This window comes from Myzus persicae, unplaced genomic scaffold, assembly GCF_001856785.1.
Source record: "Myzus persicae strain clone G006 unplaced genomic scaffold, MPER_G0061.0, whole genome shotgun sequence".
In the NCBI taxonomy this organism is placed as follows: Eukaryota; Metazoa; Arthropoda; class Insecta; order Hemiptera; family Aphididae; genus Myzus; species Myzus persicae.
Window position 1 is genome coordinate 506,212 of NW_019100791.1, and position 25,922 is coordinate 532,133.

The 25,922-nt window shown below is 29.2% G+C and overlaps 1 protein-coding gene across 3 annotated transcripts; it reads right to left on the reverse strand.

Moving 5' to 3' along the window:
• Nucleotides 1–3,857: 3,857 nt before the first annotated feature.
• Nucleotides 3,858–24,368, reverse strand: LOC111043018. 3 transcript variants are annotated; one of them, XM_022327794.1, is made up of 5 exons: nt 24,207–24,367; nt 23,682–24,125; nt 22,413–22,569; nt 19,815–20,067; nt 3,858–3,975 (listed from the first exon to the last, which is right to left on the reverse strand). In XM_022327794.1, exons 3-5 carry the CDS (start codon nt 22,472–22,474, stop codon nt 3,934–3,936), a joined length of 357 nt encoding a protein of 118 aa, XP_022183486.1. In that variant the 5' UTR covers nt 22,475–22,569; nt 23,682–24,125; nt 24,207–24,367; the 3' UTR covers nt 3,858–3,933. The 3 variants fall into 3 exon arrangements, with proteins under 3 accessions (XP_022183486.1, XP_022183488.1, XP_022183487.1); XM_022327796.1 differs by lacking the exon at nt 23,682–24,125 and having other exon boundaries at nt 24,207–24,368; XM_022327795.1 differs by lacking the exons at nt 23,682–24,125; nt 24,207–24,367 and adding an exon at nt 22,885–23,220.
• Nucleotides 24,369–25,922: the final 1,554 nt, after the last annotated feature.

Consider the following 25,922-nt stretch of genomic DNA (forward strand, 5'->3'; position numbering starts at 1 on the left):
TTGCAATTGTATAATATTTAGTTGAAATGTTTGGAATAGTTGATTTTGTTCCTAAATTGTTTAATTTCATTAATTTATACAAAATAATAACGTCATTACTTTATTCAATTTTAAAATAAACCTATTTAGCAGAATCTAACTTCCTATTGCCATAAAGTAAAATGTATTCAAATTTAAAAGTATTTGAATACCTAGTACAGTCTTCAATAATGTATGTAGACAATTTAAAATTTAACAATTGGACCCAACTTAAATCTGTATTTTAATTTTAGTTTATTTCTTAAAATAGTTTCATATAATATTTAAGTATTAAAATGTAGGTCATTAATAATATTTGATGTGATACTGAATAGTATGTTTTTGTTCAAATTTAATATATATTATAATAGATAATATATATATTATATTGATTATAAATGTCCTGATGTTAAATTCGTATAAACTATTTTAATTACTAAACATATACTTTTATATATTTTAGTTTCAACTGTCATTTACTATTGTATATACTTAGATATATAATATTTCAACAAGTCCTAGCTGGCTAATTATTTAATTTGTCTTTTTATCGAGCCTAAATTTTATTTTAAAATAAAGATAGAATATTTAGAAAATGTATATTGTGTACAATTTTATGCTAATGTTGTTTAAAACTAGGTGTAATATTGATTCAAATAAATTTATGTTGAATGTTTAAATAATTGATGATATGTTTACAAAATCAAATTGCAAAGGTGTTGTATATTGAAAAGTTGTTCAAATCATGTTAAATAACTATTTTTTAAGGGCATTAGTCTATATCAGACATTTTGTATTATTGCTCTTTTGTTTTTTTTTAAATGTTGGACTCAATATAAAAAGTAAAATTGAGGAAGTCATTCTGCTATAAGCATTGATTATAAATAGTAGTATGGTAATATTTATAATCAATAATACTAGGTACCTAGTGTGCGGTGTATATCATCAAAGTAGGTCACCAAATACATGTCATAGGTAGGTATATTATTCAATAATTTATTATTGTAATATTATATTATATATTATTGTCGTTAATTAAATCCATACATTTATGACATTTTTTCTTGAACAAGAAAATAAATATTTACTTGCATAAATCGAAAAAAAACAAATAAATTTGACAATTTAAAATGCCTCTAAAGAGTTTCAATAGATCGGGAATACTTTGGACCTTGTATAGTTGTACCACAGAATAGATTAAATTATGTAGATAAATAATAATAATAATAAATTAATAATTAAAGAGATTTGATCTATTCTGTGGTTGTACCATATTATCTAGAAAGTGATAGTTTATTATATATTTTGTGAAAATGTCAAGTATCTACCGTTATTCAATTTTTGAATAACAACATAATAACAAAACAGTTTTTGTAGAAAACTGGTGTAGCAAAATATTAGTTTTTATTAATACCTATTGATAATTAATTATAAAGTAGAGAATATTTTTACCTCCGCTATCCGCCCCCCTCCTATTGGCTATTAAAGAAAACTCTAATAGAACCAATTTTCTATCAAAAACAATTTAACCCCTCTCAAGGTTAAATGATTTTAACTCATCCAAAGAGTGATGAGTGATGACAGACAAAAAAATAACCACACGGGTAGAGTAATACCAATAGTGCATTCATTTCTCCTCAGAATCTAAAAAAGATCTAAATACGATTATAATGATTTACACATTAGGTACTGTATCTTCTGTTATATTATTATATTAAACTTAATATTTCGAAATTAGTAGTAAAATCCGTTTTTCAATACAGCGGGGCGTAGTCCTATGACTTTTATTTATGCACAACAGTAGGTAGGTAATCATGATATGGCTTTTTATTTGTGTAAGTAGACGACGTAAGTGTAACTCGTTACCTTCAAAAAACCCTCCATAGATATAACAGTGTTTTGCAAGATTGTAGGAAATAGGTTCACTAAGTAATGTCAACTCTGTCCCGAAATTTAAAGTGTGGAGGATAAACTACCTACCTATTCAGTATTTTCTGAAGTACCTCCGATGGGAGGTCTCTTCATTCAGTCTCTTCTGTCTATTTTTTGTTTATGTTATTATCAATTAAGCTTATTGTTCAATATTGTAACAGATAGCGTAATAAATAAAATTTTGTTAAAAAAAAAAAAAAACCTATTCAGTATTCAGTTATTTTGGCTTAAAAAAAAGTCTTATATAATTACTTTTATAATTAGAGTAAAAAATATTCACGATTTGTACAGCTGTATAATTTTAAATAATACTTCTATGGATTAAAGTAATTATTTTAACTATTTAGTATAAGATCATAATTATTTTTTTAATTTTTTTAAGTAAATGCCTAATATGTTATTAGAGGTCTAGTCGAGGTCGAGCTTATAGGCGTGCCCAGACAATTTTGACAGGCCATTATTATCAAACCCTCAAAAGATACAATTTTAAATACATTTATTTTACTATAAAATGCCTACTAATTGGGTTTTATCCCTATAGTTATTACTTTTATCCAACAAAAAGTTTTAATTACCTGTATCAGAACGATTTTTTTTTTATTTCATAGGTTTGAATATTTTTAAGAAAATAAATTTAAACTATTTTATACCTATACTTTTTTATAATGGTATAGATATCTCAGTAGATGTAGATCTATATCTTAAAATGTAAAATTTGGTATGCTGTAAGTTATGGTTTGATGGAGACAACACAATACACATGCTGGTAGGTATAACGTTTTTCAAACCATAATAGATACATACATTTTTTTAGTCAAAATCATTTGGAATTAACTTAATGAACATTTATTGAAATGTTTTTTAAGATGTGGCATAACAGTGTACTTCCTATAGGCTCAATTACAAGCCTTCTACTTCAAGATAGGAGGTACCAGTCATTGATTCCGGAATATATAGGTATCAATGTATCATACAGAGGGCAGCTCCAGGGGAAGTTCCTAGGATCTAGGGGCCGAAGTCCGCTCCCAAGCCCGTATTTCTAAAAAATTGTATAGGTATTGTTAAAAACAAAATTCCAGAAAAAACATATTATAATATCGAAAGTTTTCTGAAAATGATGACTTAGGTCTTGGGCAGATACATGGTTGGGGGGGACCATGTCTCAGGAGTTGCCCCTGATATTATAATACAATGGGGTAGCTACTAAAAGTTATTATTTTAGATTTGGCCACAATATAGTCAATATAATGTATAATATAACATGATAATTTTTCCATCAGGGGGGACCCTCGGCCAACATAGGCCATAGGGTGTGTGGTGGTACGGTAGAGAGTTTTTGTACAGGTTGAGTAGGTTTTCTTTATGTCGGTAGGATTGTAACACTTGTTTGTGTATGTGTGGCAAGGATGTGTTGCTAAAAACCCGGGTGGTCACTGGTCACCCATCCGGGAACTAGTAACGTACTCCGGTACGTACTCTCAAAGCGCTCCGGCAGATTGAGCGTACGACCGAGCCCCACCAAGTCACAGTATAATAATATTATGTTAGCATTAATACAAGCAACTTATGTATAGTGACCCCAAATACTATAGAATCTATAATAGTAGTAACTATAGTAGGTATTAATTGTAACTAATAGTTGTTATACAGATGTAAAATGTCGAAAATAGGACGGAAGTTTTTGAGTTGACCGAGGTCTTCAAAGGTATGTCGAAAAAAAAAAGATAAGTGAGGGGGGGGCTGTATTATTATTTGTCCCCTATATTATTTGCTCCAATTAATGTCGGTAACCTTGTTATAGGTCAAATTGTGACGGATTGGTAACAGGGCTACAGTAGGCTGGGGTAGGAGTGTTTAGGCCGCAAGAGAGAAGTGTGTATTGTTATACAATAAAGTACGCACAGAAAAACAGATAAAACGATTTTTTTATTATCAATAAACAATATTACACTTCGTGGTACGGTGTTGTTGTATGTACAAGATTCACGACGGCGTCTGGACGTACGGGACGGTGTCGGCAAACGCCTGGAAAAAAAAAACAGAAATGAAATTAATTTTTTGCAATCACCGTCGCGGTTTTTGACCAATCGCGAACGTCGTCTGGAAACAAAATATTAAAACGAGAAAAAGAAAATCATCAGTCGTGGACGTCTCATATTATGGCGCGTTAATTCTGCGAGTCGTTTATGCTGCAGCTATCATGTTGTATTAATTATACCTATCAGATATTGTACATTATTTAACATCTTATTTTACACTTTTTTGTAGAATAATTATTTTTGTTGTTTGATGATGGCACAATGCGTGTTTTCCACTTTTTAGCGTACCCACGTGCTACGTCAAAATATCTCGTCCGGGATCGGTTTCGTTCGGTCGTTGTACGACGACGTGTTCGGTGTAGGTATTTTCTTCGGGAAAAACACGCAAATTTCGCTGATATCCTGGTCGGTCGCCATCGACTGTTCGGAAATTTGACGAGACGTAGTAGTGTAATAACAATAACAATAATAATACGTAAGTGAGTAACTAATATAGCGAGTGTCAACTGTCAAAACAATGTGATGTAACCGTGTAACACAAGTAGGTAGGTACCTACCTATAAACTCTAAGTATACTGTAAATTGTACATAAATATATAATATATAGTATATATGTCTATGCATAGGTGTCGTATATATGAATGGACAATAACGGAGACGTTAATGATAGGTGGTTGTAGTAAATAGTAATGCAGTATGGCGTATGTGAGTAGAAGACATTTTTTTTCTCCCAATATTATTGCGTTCCGAGCGGGGTCGCACCATTCTCGCGCCGGAGCTATATAAAATATTATAATACCTGTTATACTATATTATTATCTACGGCGAGCGGGCAAAGGAAGACGACGGCGACATCGGTCGTCATTCATACCACTCAAACCGTCGTCCGTCAGCCGTGACGTAATCCGCCGACGCAAGACGCACTTACGTATAGATAGGTATGTAATACGTATAAGTAGTAAGTACCTACCTACCTAAGTGTTGTAGTACGTAGGTTGTATGATGGGTATGGCTGTACGGGAGGTATATTGCGATTTACGACGGTAAATACTAAATTATATTATAATAGAAAATTATTTTGTTATTATTGTTATGCGTCGTGAAGAAATGATAACCTTTCTTTTCGCAATCCGCGTACTGCTGCACTGTTTGCATATTTTAACGAATTCGCCGGAAACGCCGCGCCGTGCTAAACTGCTAATACCACAGGGCACATAGTAGGGGGGGGGGCAAATTATTAGATACCTTAGTTTAAAATAGTTATTCATGACGGTACTATAATGCCATTAATGAGTCGATAAGTTAATCTTAAAAGCGTACTGGATATTATCTAAACGAATATATATTGTAATTTGTTGAAAACATATAATTATCTTAATTATTATGGTATAATCAGAAATAAATATGCGTTGAGCAAAAGAATAAAAACCGTCTTAAGGGGGGGATGTCCCTGTTGCTCCTTCAACACAAACACTCCACTGATATTATTAAATCTATTAGATTTCTATATATAATCTATTCTGTGCTAGTAATATGTACTACTGTTCAGTGGCGTACACAGCTATTTTCAATGGGGGGGCTTACATATAAAAAATTATATACATATATATATTATACATTGATAAATCAAAATAATATGTTGTTTAACTATTATTTATTTTCATTATAAAACAATGTCTATTTTCCTGGGTTTTTGTCCCAACTCATCAATGATTTCTTCAGGAGTTAAATTTATATCACGGTATACCGACAAGTGACAACATGATCAATCCATTTAATCTGTCCTGTGTAAATAATTATTTTTCAGTTTAAAATATAATGTTATAATATAATGGAGTATAATTTGGAATATCCCATATCTAATAATAATTATTATTAAATAATAACTTCGGTGACGACGATCTTCTCGCCGTACATTTTTAATCGAAACTCGATTGTGACGGTAACACTGAAATTCCCTTAATTTAATTTTGTTTATTTTTATTAGTACTATTAATTTTTTTTTAAATTGTCATCATTTTTATTATACATTTTTACGTAATTACGTAAACTGAAAAAATACTAAAGGGGGGGGGGGTTGAACATCCAAAACCCCCCCGTGCGTACGCCACTGCTACTGTTGGCACCCCGGGACAATCGTTTGGGTATATTTTGGAGCACATGTTCAAAACGACATTTTTAACATTATTTCTGGGGAAGCTGAGATTTTAAATGCCAATACGTTTAAACCATTACACCCCAAAACCGCTCGCTATGCTCAGGAATTTATATATTTTTTGTGGAAATATACGAAAACGAGCCCGTATACTGCTATACGCCATAATTTTATAATATTATCAATATACCTGTTCAAATATAACAATAAATATTATTCAAAATCAATAATAGCTAAATAATAAAATAACACATTTTAATTAAAAATTTTTTTAATCTCATTTATACTGTCACCATAACAATTTCTAAATAAACAATAACAATATTAGTCCAAATAATTATAAATAACCAACCAATTTGGTTAAATACTGTGTGTAAACATAATTCAAAACATAAAAACATGTTTATACTTACTCGTATTTTAATTTATAAATAATAATAATGATTTACTTATTAAAGTTATAAAATATGCACATTTGCACATATTATGTAGGTATTATTTTTAGTTGTAAGTTTTAAAAATGTTGGAAGTAGACTTATCCAGTTTATATTCCTTGAAACTTAATCTTCAATACATAATATTAATAGAACTGATAATTTTGAATTAGTTAATGATGATATAAAATATACGATGGTACAAAAATTTATTTTTATGCGTTGACTTTTTATAATACAAAAAAAGAGCTGTTAACGTTCTAATTAGAATATTCCATACAGTTTAATATTTTAAAGAAATTTTAACATCAGGGAAAGTTATTTTTAAGGTTACATTTTTAAAATATTTTCATATTTTTAAATTTAATTTTCTCACTAAATTTTACCTTCATGAATCTACTGTATTTAAATATTCACTGTTTTAGACAATGCTTTTAATGCAAGTCAATAAATTTTATATTTTAATGATAGAAAAAAATCTTAATTTGAACATTACATCTTGTTCAGTTTAATCTAGTTGATCCTTATTAGAAAATTTACCACCTGCAGTTTCATCACAAAACAAATTATTTCTACGTTTGATTCTAGTTTCTTCTCAAAAAATATTTATTTGTACCACTTGAACTTCCTAAAAATATTCAAAGTTTTTTTTTTTGTTAATTTTGATTATTATCTAATAAAGACATTTTAATATACCGGGACACAACAAATGATAAATCAATAGTAAAATCAAGTTTGAACTTTTGTCAAATATAACTTGTGTTTAATTAAAAAAAAATACAAATTTAAATGATTTTATTTTATTAGTAATTATTGATTTTACTTCTTCTTACTGCAAAAACTCGAGCTATACTATTATTATAAATTATTTATTGATTTTCATACAAATAGGTAGGTTTGTTTGATGAGTGATGACCAACGAGTTTGACTTGGGTACATTGTTTTAGAAATTTAGCACTGAGTATTTTATTTAACTCTCTGACATGAAATATTTAAGATGGATATGATAGTTAAATATATTTTTTTAACAAATTAAAATCTATCTTTTAATTTAGCAACTCTAAAAATGTTTTCAATTTCGGCACCCTAGGGCACTTTACCCCTTCACTTTTAACACTTCCCCAGCTGTGTGTACATATTATATTATTTGAATTTGGCGGGCTTGCCGCTCACGCTTATTTCGCTCTCGCACGATTTGTGCCAAGGGGGTCCGTCGACCATATAGTTATCCGTTATCGGTTTGGATACAAAACGGAGGAAAATTAATGAATTAAAAGAAAAAAGTATTATATTATGTATGCGTTCATAAAACATACTACACCGAGGCCGAAAAAGTGGGTCGAGTATATAATCTATTATATTGTAGTGACGGCGTGTCGGTATTTATTACAAGACGACAGGGTTCTGAGATTCCCGTTTGAGCGATCCACCTATACACGATGACCTTATGCGCAGGTGTATTATACATCTCTGTTAAAATATTCATAAAGCTCATCAACCACGCCACGTTTTGGTATTAATAGGGTGGTAGATATAAATATAATACACATGCGGTTATATATATACAGTCATATATAGGTATACACATCACGCGATCAATTACCGACACATGTTATACATAAAGGTATTAGGTGTATATACAATGTTTTGGTGCGTATTATATTATATAATAATATACATTGGACGTGGACGATGTATGAGTGGCTTGCGACGTTTTTTTTTCTACTTCGCCGACGACCATGCGTCACTATACCACAACACCACTTCTCTCGCAGAGCGCCTTTTTAAATTTCTTTTGCACGCTATATGGGTTTTGACTCTATACGAAGCCTTTTTGAACGGTCCGTGTATGATATTATATACGCATAAATATATATTGTGTTGTCGGACTTTTTATCTATCCCATCCACAGACGGTCGTGTAATCAGAGGCTGCGCAATAATAATAATAATATACTCTAATCGTCGAGTAGGCGTAAATTCTATACTCGGAGACGGTCAACGGTCGTTTGGGAAGCGAAATTATAAATATGACTACCCCCTTTTCGCCTTGTGTTTAGATCACGTCATAATAATCGCAGTGTTTGTATATTACACACTCACGCATATATTATACATGACGTGTGATGTGTGTTAATAAAATATGAAGTTGGTCATTTTATTATGATTTTTACATTCAAAATGAAAGTAGACATTTTTTTGTTGTAAAATTTGTCTCTGTAGAATTTATATTTTATACTCTATTGCCTATTGCAGACTACTTTTTTAAACTAATTTTATGTATACCTTATAGAACCTTTAATTAGGCCACTGTTTAAAAGGTTAGGTGTTGGATTCACCTCGAATTTTGACTATAACTTTATGTAATATGCATACAAACATTTTAAACATTTATAAGTTAAACGGATCATTTAAACATAATGGATTAAAGCACGAACCACGGCTGGTCGCTATTTATAGTATAGCCATTTTACTTTTATATGGAACGTTAACTCATGGAATAGGTACATACCTATAATAATTTTCAATGTTTGATCACGGTGTATAATATATATTTTATTTTTTTATGATTAAGAGTAGACAAGTACCTATGATTTTTTTCGAATTATATTGCAATAATTGTCAAATTGTGTAAAAAAAATCATTTGCCATTTTATTGGAATATTTTAGACATCGGTCCATTACTATCATAATGTCATATTCCCACTATTAGTTATGTCATAATAGTGCAATTTAAAATAACAGTCTATATACCTGCATAATATAATATATGGGGTATACACAGGCCACCTTAACTTCTATTTTTCCTGTTTTCCTATAAGGTTAACAAAGTACTTCTGCTTTTTCAAATATCTAGTTTATAAAATGTTTAATGATCAACATTGAATATCTAATGAAAAACATTTCATTTTAGGAATAAAAAAGTTTAAAAATGTAATGAAAATGTAATTTGAATTATAAATAAATGTTTTATTATTAATGGTTAAACGGAGGTCGTTATAGAATGCGTTATATCAGTAATCAGTATAATATGATACATTTGAGTCTTGGATTATATCTAATAAATGTTTATTAATTATACGAAATTATATGTCATACGTGTGTATAATAATATTAGAAATAGCGACCCTTTTCTGACATAACATAACGTACACAATATGTTAATATGTATATTTTGATATAATATAAATAATTAAAATGTAATGCACGAGAACAATATCCGTCGTTCAAGTGCTCTCTAGTGCCCTTAGGTTTTCGTAGTCTAAAATACGAGACGAAAATACAGAAGATAGTATATAATGTAGACTATGATAGTCTATGGCCTAAGAGAGTAAATACACCATATTTTTAAATGATACTGTTGTTCACTTGCAATCTGTTAAATTTTACATTTTTAAGCTTACCTAAATGATCGTGCCGGGTGTGTGGTTGGCCGCGGCGTGAAGCGTTTTCGGACAGAAAACTATTAATAAAATATTACGCGTTTTTATAGCGCTGTAAAGTCAATATTTGAATGGTTCAAACTTCAAAATCCGGCGAGATGCGTATATATATTATATTCGTATATATGCGCGTGTACGGGCAAGGGATCTCATTAAAAATAAATTTCAAGGGGTTTTGCGTACCTAATGGTTGTACAGTGTACACCACATACAGTACTGATACACATGGGTCACAGATAATAGATTTATAGATGTATTACCTGTATTATCGTTGTATGTAAAGACTCGAGAAATGTTACCTATTCTCATTTATTTATTTGCCTACGCACTGTAGCGTTTTAATCGTGTGCAACGCAAAGTGTGTGAGAAGGTCGACCCACCGAATTATGTGATCATAAGTGTTTTAAAATTAGAAGATCTTCGTGGCATACACTCAAGCACGCGTTGTTTTATCAAACATAATAATAATTATAATGATAATATAATAATGGCGCTAAAAGTGTAAAACGTTACATGATACACGAGAAAGATAACGAGAAAGAAAAATATATACTCTTAATATATTTATCCAGTTACGTATAATACAACATTGGTGTGTAACTCGATTGTCACTAAAAATATCGAATGTAAAAAAATCTATACGTTTAAAAACGTTCAATACGCGCGAAATGATTTCTATCAAGCTGTATATAATATGGTAAATGGTATATCTATACAACCTCGTCATTTTGTGGCTACGACCCAATAAAAAGTTTCGAGTCGAATCTATTTGTAACCCTGCAATTGTTATTATTATTTTTTGTAATAGAAGGGTCGTTTTGGCGTCGCAAACAAATTCGGGAGTCATGTTAAGCAGTATCTTATTTCAAAAAAAAAAAAATTTTACACTTTCTATGCGACTATGCGCATTAATCAAACTTAAGTATGTGTGGTGAAGATATAATGATTTTTTTTGAAATAATTTAATACATTAATTTGGTAAAATATATTTATAATTCTTACAAACGTAGGTACTAAACATTTGTATTACGATATTGCATGTAGCTATGTAGTGCATATTATTATGTATTATATACTTTATTGTACCTACGTGTATCGCGTATGTACACAAAAATGGGCTTAGTCATATTAAAGTTGTGCACTTATGCATCACTGATGTCTGTTCTATATATGACACCCGTCTGTATGGTGGTGGCGGGTAGTGATGGCGTCATAGAGTGTAGACGAGCCTATATATCAATGTCATTATATTATAATGATGCGACTACTAAACAACTATATTTGGCGTTGGGACAGTTTTATATTTATTGCCTGTATTAGTGTTATTTTATATATACATCAGATTCGGCTTCTATCCTTAGCTATCTTCTGCCGGTCGTGGGACAATGATATTTCAGCGAATACATTGCCGGTAGTGCTTAGTTAATTTAGATTGTGGATAGGGATAAATTAATAATAAATATTATACTATAATAACTAATAATACTTATGACGATGTGATCATCTCGTAAAGCAGAACATTATTCGTGTGTTCTTAACATTAATTATATACAGGGTGTAACAGAAATATATGACAAATATCATATGTATCATATATCTAATATGTCCTATCTTTCTGTTACACAATGTATAATAAATAAATCGCATTGTACATGGTACATGGATACAACAAATAAAGACGATGTTATTGTTATTTGTTGATGTCACCAACGTTTCAGTGTTTTGTTTTTTTTTCGTTTAAAATTAAAATTCATACAATATATGTTAATAATTACTTCGTTTGTTCTGTTGTGAATTTATTGGAACCCCTCATCCTTTTTTTAAGGAAAGTTAATAATTCGATTGTATATGGCGTCTGGTGGTTATATTCGTAGTAATATATTACGGTATTTGGCGAGCATCTTGAATAGTGAGATCTATTCACATTAATGACGGTTTTTGGCCGTCATAATAAGGTGGTCAAGTATACAATAAAAAGTTTATTACTGCGTTAATTTAACTGTGTTCAAGTACTGTGCAACCCACAAGGTTCTCTGGTTTTTTTGGCAAACATGATTATAAAAAAACGTGTGTCTTTTGAGAGCCCGGTAAACAATTACCTCAAAGTCTGGCCAAATCGTTTAATAAGTCTAAAGTCTATTCTCTATATATATTATATTCATAATAGTTCGACGTGAAAGGACGACAAAGATAAACGCTACTATTGCTATATACTCCTATATTATAGTCTACAAAACATGAAACACATGACATGACAACAATAATAATGGCGCAAATCGTACGTATAGTAATGGTTATAGGAATGCCCAGAATATTTTTTGACGCAGAGCTCGAAAGCTAACTATATATTTTGTATAGGCCATAAGGGTACAATGTCATGCCAAAATATTTGCATCATGTAAAATACATCTTGACGATAGTGAAAGGACAAATGTTAAATAGACGTAAGACGTACATACATGTCTTTATAAAACATATTGACAATTGTTCGAATAGAATATTTATATTTTATAAATTTTAGCTTTGACCAGTAAATTAAGTGTCATTTGATTTAAAATCATACAGTTTAAAAAACATATTTTACTATGCACCCAATGAAAATATTGTTTTGTAAAAAATGTGGTAGGTACAGGGATGATTCTTTTCGAGATAATGAGTGTTTAGTTACTAATTACTATTAAAAGAATCAACCAGTAACTAGTAACTGATATTAATTTAAGAATGGCTGAATGGTATACTATTCAGTTTTCTGTCACGATGTTCACTAGTGTAAATGTATACACTTATATAATATATACTTAACCCTGAATAGATTCATAATTTTTGTATTATAAAAATTCGGGAGCCGAAATGTGTTTGAAACCGTGCAGTCTAAAAATATTTGGACATTTTTTGACTCCCTAAATTTACAACATTAATGTTATATTATATATTAATATTAGGTATTATTACTTATAGGTATTGTATCCGAATGCGTCCTTGGGTCAAACTACCACGGCGTGCCGTCGAGTGTGGAAGTAGTGGAATTACACCGTGTTTCAAGCGTTTCAGCTAGGTACTACATTTTTATTAAACTGACATTGTAAATTCTTAGACAACTTTTATATTATTATAATATCATACTGAGGTATACATATCGTAATGCCGTATACTCATTTAATCCGGAAGACGTAACCTAACAGGCAACATCAGCTGCTTATCACATAACCACCTTCAGGGTGACTGTAGTCCGCGAGTTTTATTTTTGGTATGCGTACTATAGCCTTTTGATTGCTTCGAACTGTAAGTAACACGGCCAATATACCTAAAGGGTGTGGTCGTTTTCGTGTCCATTACACGAAATTACGCTTATTGATTGTTTTATTTATATACATTTATTCGGTTAATATTTTGGCCTCGTGTCCTTACATTGTAATTTGTAAATGATATATACATCACTGCAGTGTATATTTGCGCGTCATTTGTGTGCAATGTAGCACCTATAAAACATTACATTGCCAACAAACACCCTGTACCCGGATACCTATAATGTTGATGATGACGACAACAACCGTTAAACTATATTATAATATGCGTTGCCCATCCTTAGGGATTATATCGATAATAATTTTGAGTGTTGCCGTACTTCAGTACATGCCGCCGTCGTCATAACGGCCAATGACCGGCCGCCGACGACGGTCGCTTTTTTTGCCACAAGTTCTCCCGCGTTTAAGGGTTGTTTCGGCTTACTAAGTAGTTTACGAGGTTTTTATGAATGTTTTTGCCATGTCGGTCCACCCCTCTTTGTTCGCCCCTCATTCTACCTTTTTAAATGTTGTTTTCATTATTTATCTAGTAATCTCCCCTATACACTGTCTAGTACTCTGATAGTCTGGTGGTACCTATGTTACCCATATTTTCCACGTGGTTAAAATTGCTGGTTGCCTATAATCAATTTTTTTAAAACTGAATAACACCGGTTGTTGGTATAAATGTATAATAGGCTCCTATAATACATAAATTTGTATGTGTAATTTCTTGTCGAGGGTGAATATGAAAATCATTCTTTATGTAATTATATGTACTATTTATCAAATTAATTAATTTAAAAACAGCGTATGTATAAGTATATACGTACATTTTTTGAAAAAAAAGCAAATGAAAACAAGTCAAAATTCATGTTTATTCTAAATGTTTAATAAAATAATTTTTATCTTTTGACAACCGACAGAACAATAACAGTTAAGAAAATTTTTTTTGAATTTGAAAATTTGGGGCATGGCCGTGGCTTAGTGGATACATAATTTGCCTTCCGCTATGCAGGTGTTAATCCGTACCACTATTGTTGCTTAACTTCGGATAGGTGTTCAGCTAAGAATTGAAGCAACATGATACGTCATGTCCTATACCACATAATTATTAAGTTTATAAGTAATAATTGTTAGGATAAAAAAATGTTTATCTAACATTTTTTAGAAGTTGGTACCTAGTCAAAATAAATAAAATGCATAATATATAAAAATATTTAGGAAAAAATAGAAATTTCTATCAAAAACTAAGGCTCTAAATAATTTTGTGCTATAAAGATTATAGGACTATAAGAAATTAAATATAATTTAATTCAATCTACGAAGCTTATTTGTTTTTGAGTAAACAAAAAAGAATTTTTTAATTCACAGTTATTTATGTAAGTAAAAACTTTAAAATGTATAAATTACACTTACATTTTCTAAGATTTGAAATAATTTTGGAGTACATAATATTAATGTGGATATTTAATGTACTTAACTTTGCTCAAATTTTAGTGAATTTAATTTATACAATAATATTACATTTTAATATTATCGACTTCAATACATTTTTCTTTAAAAAATAAAAGTATTTTAGGTAATTTTATTTTAGTAATGTCACATAACAATAACATAACAATATTTTTGCAAATCTATTTGAATGCCAGTTGTAATTTTTTTTAAATTAAAAATTTACATTTCCTTTTTTGTATTTAAGTTCGTAGAAGAACATTGAGACACCGTGTACCTATACGGTATTTATACCACATAATTATAGTTTATAGAAATACAAGTTATTTTATATAAGGTTAATTTAGTGTAGGGTAAATTACTTTTGAAAAGTAATAAAATTACATTTCTCGTTGCATTAAATATTTTTATTTAAATTACGTATACCTGACACTATTTTTTTACTTAACGTTACTTTTTCATTCAAAAAGTCGGGCATTTCAAATAAAGTTACTTATTTAAAAATGAATTACAAAATCAGTTCTTATAACGACTATGGATCTATGACTCATTGATGTTGTAGGTGCATTGTTAATGACTTAATGTTAAGTACGAACAAAAATTTTAAGTATTAAGTCCTAGGCACTTTAATAATATTGTTGATTATTATCAATAACTTCGGAGTTCTAAACTAATTTAATACATTTTTAATTTTTCTGAAATATTCTAGCCCCTAACCTTGTCGCACACTCTACATTCGTAATTTTAAAAAAAAATAACACGTTACTCCATGTGCGTTAATTTAAATAAAATATTAGAAGTTACAACAGCGTTATTACAAAAGTAATTTCGTTACAATAATTTGTTATTTGTGTTACATTACTACTCAACACCGAATGTTATAAACTTGTACCTCATAAGTCATATTAAGGGTAATATGGTTATTTAATTTATTGATAACTTATAGTAAATAAAATAATGCATGTTTATGATCTCTACAAAATAATGACTGAATTCGTTTATGATGAGATGTCAATATCTTAAACAAATAATATTTAAACAAATTTCAATATTAAGGTCATTAGTTGATTAAAATTACAAAATAGTTTTAATCATCAATATTTTTATTGCTAATATTTTCATAATTAATTATGTACACCAAAAAAAAAAAACGTGCTGATTGCTCGAAAAACGTCATTTTAATTACATCTAGTATCTACCATTTTCAAAACTATAAATTACAGAATGTTTGACATTTTTATGTCATTTTAATTCAGGTCAGGTATTTTATTTATCAACTCCTATGTACAATAAGCACAATGCCCATAGTATTCTAATTAAGGGCTCATTTAATGTATAAGGTAATCATTATTGAAATAATAACTTTTCGTTTCTTGTTTATTATTATAACAATTTATTTTGAAATTGGTTTAAAATACTCTTTATAGGCTATATTAATTATTTATGTTGTGTTTAAAATATTTAAAAAGTCCACAGTTAGAAACATTATGACTCATAAGATTAAAATATTAAAATATGAAAATATGAAAATAGATATTTGAATTTTCTACAATTTCTAAAAAAACACAAATTTTTAATATTACTTTTCATTTATTATAATTTAAGAATACAATAATTTATTAAATTCAATAATTAAATTTTTTATTAGGAACAACCTTAATAGGATTCATATTTTGGATTCTGAATAGATAGTTATTATGGTTTGACCAATGACCATGTATGTTTAACGAAAATGCGAAACATAATATATTTTGATAAATTGAAAATTGGCTGTAAACTAAGTACTAAAATGTAATGAATTTTAAATTGTTACATAATTTTAATATTATCGGTACCCAAAACTATACTAAACATATTTTTTTTTTAATACACTTTTTCTTCTGAAAACATCAACATACAAGTAGGTACCATCAACTAGCTATTATACAAATTAATAATCATAGATAATAATATTATCGTTATCATTCGTTAGTTCGTTACATCATATTTTTATAGCTTTATAAAAATAAACATCACTTCAACACTTTATATTCATAATAACAGTTTATTTTGGTTAGAACTAAAAAAGGCACAACGATATAAGCTTTAAAATGTACGTATTTTATATTGAGTTTCTATAGTATGGACATTGTACACAGACATACAGTATGCTGTATAATGGTATAATATCGAATGTAAGCCTGTAATCGCTTACAGAGAAATTAGCTTGAAAGTTCTTAAGAAATAAATGGTAATATTTATTGATTTTTTTTTTTATTTTCCATAGAAACATGAAACGACCAAACGGACTAATAGGTAACATAAGCCAGCATGTCTCCCCCACACTTTCAAACATAGAAATATTTTAGCCCTTATTTTCTGAATATTTTGCAATTGTAATACAATGAGAACGACAACAATCACTATATTGTAGGGTTGAATCTGAATATTTTTGTTTTTACTATTTAAGTTCAATTTTTGAATACATTCGTGTGCACATGATTTAACCTAAAACGGATTTGCCACTCTCGGTGGTGTGTGTTCAATACTTTGCAATGTGTTTTCCTTGCATGTTAAATGTGCATAAAATGCCTACCTTTCAGCATGCTACTCGCAAAATTATTATAACCCTCTGGGGAAACTGGTAAGCGATATAGAAGGGATGAATAGGTGAAAGGGTGAATGACTAATATTTTTTATATATAATAGCAAACTTTTATACTTTGTCCTAATATTTAGCTGTATATTTGGTTTGCGTTTAAATCAGAAATGACATGGTTCGCATACATAGGTAAAATATATTTATTGAATTTATGTTTCCTGCGCAAAGCATTACAGTAAATCGATGTGGACTGTGTATTTATACATATAAATGTATAATATATGATATACATTTAGCAATCTGATGGTATTTAATATTAGGTGTATTATTATTTTATTTTTCTTATGGCACATCCAAGTTTGGTAAGGCTTTTCAAAAAACAAGATTAGGTACCATATATTAAGTAACTATAGAAGTTTAATGTCCAAACAAGATTTTAAAACAAATATGTTATGTATACTAATACTAGGATAATTATATTTCAAAAGTATTGTTAAACATGATATCTATTATTGATTAAATATTAGAAACAAACGTTAAGTTTTACCTACCCGATTTTTTAAATTGATAATTATAAAATAGATCAAATATCTTTTATTTCACTATTTTTTCAAACAAATAGGTGTGTTATTTGTGTTATAATTTATCTAGGCGATTAAAGCAATAGTTGTAATTGTAAATTTCAATTTACTATTCAATTTCATTTTGATCTCTATAAATAGAAAAAATGTTAATTTTTGCTTTACTAACTTATATTTTTTTGTGAGTACTTTATGACCTTAAAGAGTAAATGTAAACAAATTTTTCCTGTATTTTTAAAATTGAATTCATTAACTTATGTTATTCTATTTAGAAGCAGATATTTTTTGAATAGTGAAGTTTTCAATGAAAGAAAATTGCTTGAATATTAAAAAAAATAATGTAAGCATATTAATATATTTTACAAGTTTAAATCATACAGCCACGCAGTGATTCTTAAAAATAAATCGTCACAAGTTTTAAATACAATGAAGAATTAGGTGCACTACTTAATCTATTTTTTTAAATACGATAATTTTCAAATTAAAAATAATAATATTCATAGGTACCACCATCCTGTGCTGATACAGTATAAGAGAAGCGAAAAAAGTGTTCAAAATCGATACTGGACAATTTATTGTTGTGGTTTGATTTTTGAATTGTTTTTGATAATATGTTTTAAATTTCAGATAAAATTTTATAAATGAAGAATATTGTTGATATGCAAAACAAAAATAATTTATTTCATTTATAAATAATACTTTTGAATTTCAATCTAAGATTTTCACTTTTTATTTAATATTTACATAGCTCTCGCTCTGTGTACGAATGATAAATTAATTTGATTTGTTCATTCAGTAGAAATACTTAATTGACCGTGTTGTCGTATAAAGAATAAATCTAATTTAATTTTTCTTTCAAAATTCAATTAATGTGATATAATCTTAGAAGTGTTAAAACCATTAAAAAAAAAATACATAGTTACAATACACATTTATTCAGAATATGTTTTGAAGATCATGAATAATTCGAATTTTGGGGAACTAGGGTATTTTACATTATTGGGAGTGGAGGATGGACAGAAAAATAATGTCATTTAATAATTAAAAATCATTATTATATGACTCTGGACTTCGTATAAAGAAATATTATTATAGAGTTGATTAATAATAATCATTTCAATTATTTACTTTTGAATAACAGTCAACAAATTGAAAGATATTTATAAAACAAATTTAATTTTTTTACTTGACCTTCGATTGTTGCTTTTTTTAGAATAGTCTACGAACATTTTCATTTCCTTTTTGATTACCTATACCTATTTTTAAGTCATTTTTTTCTTTAGATTCTTTCACTGTCCATTTCAAAAAATTGGCCTCACTTTATTATATAGCTGTGTATAATTCATTGTTATTTTACAGGTTTTAACCATTTGATGTTCAAACTATATCTCCTTCTATCTTGTTTACAGATATTGAAATACCAAAATTTTTAATAATTATACACTTATTTTAACATTTCCGTATCTCGTGAGATTGCATATGACGCAATACATAGTAATTATTGTACAATTCTGTATTACTAATTGTTCGTTCTATTTTCCTACTTATGAACCGAATAATAATAATGATAATCATCCCTCTACTATAATAGTTTTTACTGTTGATTAAGAATAGCTGATCACTAAATGTCTTCATGCAATTATGTAAACCGATTACTGAGAGCTATCAAATGTTCTCTCAATATTTATACAAGTACTGTGGTACCTTTATAGTATGGTAGGTACCTAGCCCTCTTCCCCATCAACTCCTACCAATAATAATTTTTCATAAACCTATGTAGTTTGCGGAATTCATTCGTAAAACCACATTGATAAGTTACATGGTTAAGGACGGGTTTTGTAGTTACAATAATAATAACAATAATAAAATATTAATGTTTAATAATAAACTGACCGTCGTTAGCTGTGTCCATCTGGCACTCCTAGTATTTCGATGTCTTGTAGCCCTGACATACGGATGGCTGTCACCAATTGTGTAGCCCGCTCGCTGTGCTTGACGGATCGCATAACGGGTGGCGTGGTGTCCCTCCAGCCGTGCACTTCCGGATTGTACGGCTCCAGCGAGTTCACGTAGTTCCGCAGCGTAAGTGGCTGCAGTTCCAGAACGTCCGCCGTATTTGAGTGCGTTATCTCCGTGTAGCTCACGGCTGTATAGTCGACACCGGAAACAGACAGACGAATACAAACACGTTGGTGCGTCCAATATAACATCAACTGCAGTACGTATATACATGATTTAGATACACAATAAATGCCATGTATATAATATGTATAGCGTACAAAACCATAGTTATGATAACAATAATAGTATCTATAATATATTTGTAATCACTAATCGACAACATGTCGGATACGGTGAGGAGGAAAACAATGTTGATATTGGAATAATAGGGTTGTCTATCAGGTAAAACAATATAATAACAGTTTGAAAAGGGAAGGGGGAAGTCGTCGTCAACTGTCAGTACCAGAGAATTGTGGGCTGCACGCTCGGGGGTGCATCTACTTTGATAGAAATAAAGAACGAAACAAACCGTTTTTCCAGAATCTATAGACAAAACATAACTCCATGATACAGTTTTTATTCTGTCCACACTGGTATAATATAATGTTTTAAATTAATTGAAGCGAGTAAGATTTCGTTTTTACATCATTATATTACATGTATTATATTGAAAATGCATATTGCATGTGTTTACCTAGTAACTACAGTAACTACCCATGTTGTTTGAAATGACACTGTGACAGGATGAACTTTATTGATAATTATTTATTACATATACTCACACACATTTGTAATTTAAGATAATCGATACTGATTCTTATATTTATACATGTATTAGGTAATTATTAATATATTATCTATACATTATATACGTGTATCGACATCTTTTCCGCTTCATTCTCATCACCTGGAGTGATATATTATTATTTGAAATTGTATTTATTGTATAAATTTGATAGTTCTTTTTCAATATCAAGATTCTACCATTTATAGAAGATGATCGAGTAATAAAAAAAGATCTCTTTTTGTATAATGTACAATAATTTAAGTCAGAAAAGGTTTGATATTTTTTAGAGCTCCAAAGTTCAATAAGTGTTAAACAAAAATAATATAGGTACCTACATTATTGTTTAACCAATATTCTTACCTCGTTGGTATTTTGTTTTAATCTAAGCGTTTAATTTTTTTATGAATACTTCTCAAAATAATGAGGAGTTTGCTCTGTTAAAATGTGCAGTAGATGCAACATATTATTCTACTACCAATTGATGTTTGTACTTTGTAACCCAATTTTTTAATTAACATGATTTAAAATAATTATATGCAGTTTTAGTCTCAAAAAAAAACTATACATAAATACATAATGTATAATATTTATGTATGTATATGCTAATATACAAAAATAAGTAATTTATTACTGTCATCGCATACATTTGTAATAACTAACTAATTATGTAGTTTACTGGTATGATCTAGTTATTGAAAACTTAACGACTTTGACGTTGACTGGTAAGTTAATATGAACCATTATAACATATAAGTTATGTTCTCAAATTATTGATAAATTTGATAATACAGATTAAACAATAGAGATGGATTGATCTATATATCTATCTCAATCCTTTATTGGAAAACTTATGCGTGTGCATTGATTTTTATTTTTACAAATAACGGCCATTCGACGTTTAATCGTTACGACTGTTGGATGTGCGTATTGTTGTTGTATGGTATGTCCTCGATTATTTGTTTATCATTATTTATAAGTTTACAACCATTTTATACGTTACGGTACAGGAGGTAAACAAGGTCAATGACATTTATACCCTTGTTGGACAAGAAGAAAAATGGTAATGTGTGCATAACCCTAAAAAATACTCGTATATTGATTAAGACGATGTACATTCACACACACACACACACACACGTGCGCGCGGTTTTGTCGCCTTCATAATTTGGTTCGTGGCAGTTTTATGGTTTCTCCCTGTTTTCCTTTCAATGTAACAGACAAATTCCCAGGTTTTACTCTAAACATAACAATGTAACATGTATACAAAATATGACCATAACCTATGTATGATGTATTTGAAAATTGAGAGTTGTATGAAAAAATGTGAATTAGAATTATTGATAAAAGTAATTTGTTTCATTTTTTATTGTTATTGATAGTTTATGTTCGATTCTTATTTAATTATTCAAATAGGTGGTCGATCATATGTTTGTCGAGTTAAGTTGAATAAATCGTAGAGTGAAAAATATAGTGACCTTCAAAGAGGGGAGACAGCGGGTGACCTTGGGAATGGACACACCACCAATCGATCGTTCAACTCGCCAAACACATGCGAAATATTAAATAACCACTATGATCGCATGGCATTTAGGAATGTGGGTCAAATCTATGTTTGAAATTATGTTTAAAAGCGTATATTATTTCACGGTCATTAAGAGTCTTTGCCTAATTTCCTTAGAATGTGTTGCCGCGACAGGTCTTACCCAAGTTTTCGGAAAGTTCGTTCTGTTGTTTCCAGCAGCAGAATATTTCTGAGATTATCCATCTGAAGAAACTTTTGCTCGAGTTATTCATCACACGGTACCTGACGGATACCGAACAGTATAGAATATTCGCTTCCGTCATAGTCCATCATCTCGACTGCAACAACATAATATCATCAGTAATCAGTATATTAAATATTAATATTATAAATATATAGTAACTTGTAAGTGGACAAAAGAAAATTTCGTTTAAAATGCATACTGATGACGTAGTTGAAAGAAAGACTTGAGTTTGTAACCTATAAATGCCCAAATAATTCCTAATACACATATTTATGTCTACATGCAGGATCGCTCATAGTGCGTTCCAAGCTATAACTGATTTTTAGAATGTTTATCTTATTCATGCATATATTTATATTATATATATTTGTTCATTAAAATTTCTTGATGTAATAATTAGAAAACCTACATAGCATATAGAAACTTTTCTAAGAGCCTTGTAGTTTCATATCCGACGACCTTGATGGTTCAACTGCATTATCAACATATATTATATGTGTTTAACATGGCAAGCTTTGGAAAAAGTTTTGATACTTTTTTGCTGAACATTTAACCACTCAACACGTTTGAACTTGAAAGTTATAAATGCATTTATAAAACTGAAATATTAAAAATATGACACCACTATTCACGATGTAGGTATAAACATAGGGATTGATTGTTGTCTGAACTTTGACTTTTAAAATATAAGTTTTTGATCTTTGTATGGAATTGTTTATAATTTACCTTGCCGTGACATAGGAATGATCGATATAAATGATTTGAGAAATACATTCTATAATTTGCACGCTACCTAGGGTGTATGATTTTCAGGGGTAGGGAGGCACCTACTATTTTTGGCGATTGGTTATTTTTAGGTTGTGTTCCACAATCGAAATAGCTCGATATTCACTATTTGACGACATTTTAATTTTCTTAAATCTCTGTAGAAGTTTGATGGATATAAATTACTTAGAGACTAATATTACACTTCAGTATGGGTATTAAAAAACCATTCCACTTTAACGTTATAGAGTTAAATTTAAAAAAAGTTATTTTTTTTTAAACACAAATAATAATTTTAAATAAGGTTTTAGATAACGTTATGAGAAATTTGATTTGAATGGTTGCCACGTGAATCTAGAGTCGGCAGCGTGAATGATATTATCATTGCCAAGAAAAAGAAATAATATTTTTAGATGTGGTTTAAAGTGCGTTTATAATTACGTGTCTCTTAAAATGTCCTCCCAATCGTAAACACTTCGCTATCGATGGTCCCGATGGAAGAACAACCGTCTATGGCCTTCTCCTTTATCATCTTCCATTGTTGGCGATTCGGACGTAGTTTCTAAAACGACAGCCAGACATTGAGGTGTTGGAAGAAATGGCCAAAAAATATTTTAATTAAATTAAAATAGGTAACTAACAAATGTTTACGGTTTAACAGTGCATGGCTATTTTAATTAAAACTCGTACTCAACGTAACAATAAAAATAAATGAAAATAAAAAATAATATCTAACGAAAAATGAAACACTGTTTTACAGATGCATGTAACTATTATTATACATGCACGGGTGACGGCGTTGTCGACGATGTCGTGTCGAACTTTTGACTGACCCAACAAAGGGCGAACCGCGAACACCGAGACCTTAAAACGATAGAGCGCTACCTTTAACAACAATAAATAATCGTAAAAATACTGGCGCGACAGAGAAGAGTGAGAGAGAAACAAAAAATGATTACTTTTTACCTTTACGTGACGTGTCCTCCTTTCGTTTCGTCTCAAGCCGTCATAATAAATAATATATATTTTTAAATTAATTTAATTCTATTTTACCAATCAGACAAAGGTATCTTTAAAGTTTAAATCAAAACATTGACATTCGTCACATGCTTATAGTGAAACGGAATCTCAAATGTCGAAGAATAGGAATTTGAATGTGACTGAACGTTTGTTTCAATTCGACATAATATCCCCTCTCTTCATAAATGTGCATGCCAGTATGAATCCAAAATCAAACCTTATAATAATACAATTTTAACAGTCTATATATTTTGTGATAAAATTTAGTTATTATATGTGTATGTGTTTGTCAAATGATTTTTTTCAATGAAAATGATATAAATTATTCTTGACATTAATTTATATACTCAAATACTCATAGATATTTATCGAATACAAATAATGAAATAAATACATTATAACGGTTATAGTTTATAGTAAATTTACAAATTAAATTAAAATAATATTATACTAATGAGTAATGCATAAAATAATTATAATGAAAGTTGTATTTTATATTTTTAATACCTAGGTTAAAAATAAAGAAATTGAAGTATCATAAGTAATTTTAAATAATTTGTATACTATATTATTTGACGATTCGTATAAGTAAAGTTGATAAGATCTCGAGACAAATAGATACCCTATATAATCGTTAACTGATGCTCAATGGCAAAATAAATACGGTATCTAATTTTTTGATTTTAATGTAAAGAAAAACCATTATCAGGCAGGCATCAGTTATCACTTATTAGCTAAGTACCTATTTTGTATAATGATTTGAAAAGACGTAGGTAGTAACTATAGTAATGTATCAAACAATTGGGAGGATTGTTAGTATGTGTGTTACAGATCTGTTTCATGAGAAACATAAAACTATTAGCCTTTTGCACTTAGTCGCAAATCACTGTGTGTGTTAAAAAGGTGGTTAAAATAATGAAATATAATTTTACAATTATTTATAATATTTAATAAAAAAATTACCATATAGGTAGGTAGGTACCGAAGCAAATAAAACAGTATTTAAATACAATTTCTAATTTGAACTTATAATTAAAAAAGATTAATGTAAAAAAAAAATGGTTAAAATATTTATGTGGTTTTTTATAATTATATGATGTATAACCCACATTATGGATATTGAATATGATTAAATATGAATAATGCTGTAAATATGTACATAGGTTTTGTATAATAAGGGCTATATAATAGTATTCGGTATTAGTCATACAATTAATGCATATTTATTTTATAAATAATACTGTTAATATGTACACTGGGTTGTATAATAAGGACTTGAATCGTATTCGGTATTATACTATAGTATGACTATAGTCTAATAGTCATCAAATTAATGTATGTTTATTTTTACTATACATATTATAATATAGTTATTATCCATAACATATTATAATATTGGATATTGATGTATAGTAAGCGGTAACATACTAACATACCAACATGATGTTTTATATTAATGTAATAATGTCTTATGACTTATTCTGGTTATAGTTAGTTATTTCTACGTGTTTATGTAACACTCTTATATGTTAATATATTATATTATTAATTACTATGGAACATGATATGTTATCATGTTGACATAATTATTAAATTACTCCTAAGCGCTACAGGCCATTGTAACCCTTGGCTTCCCAAAGCAGATTCTTATTATTTTGATCT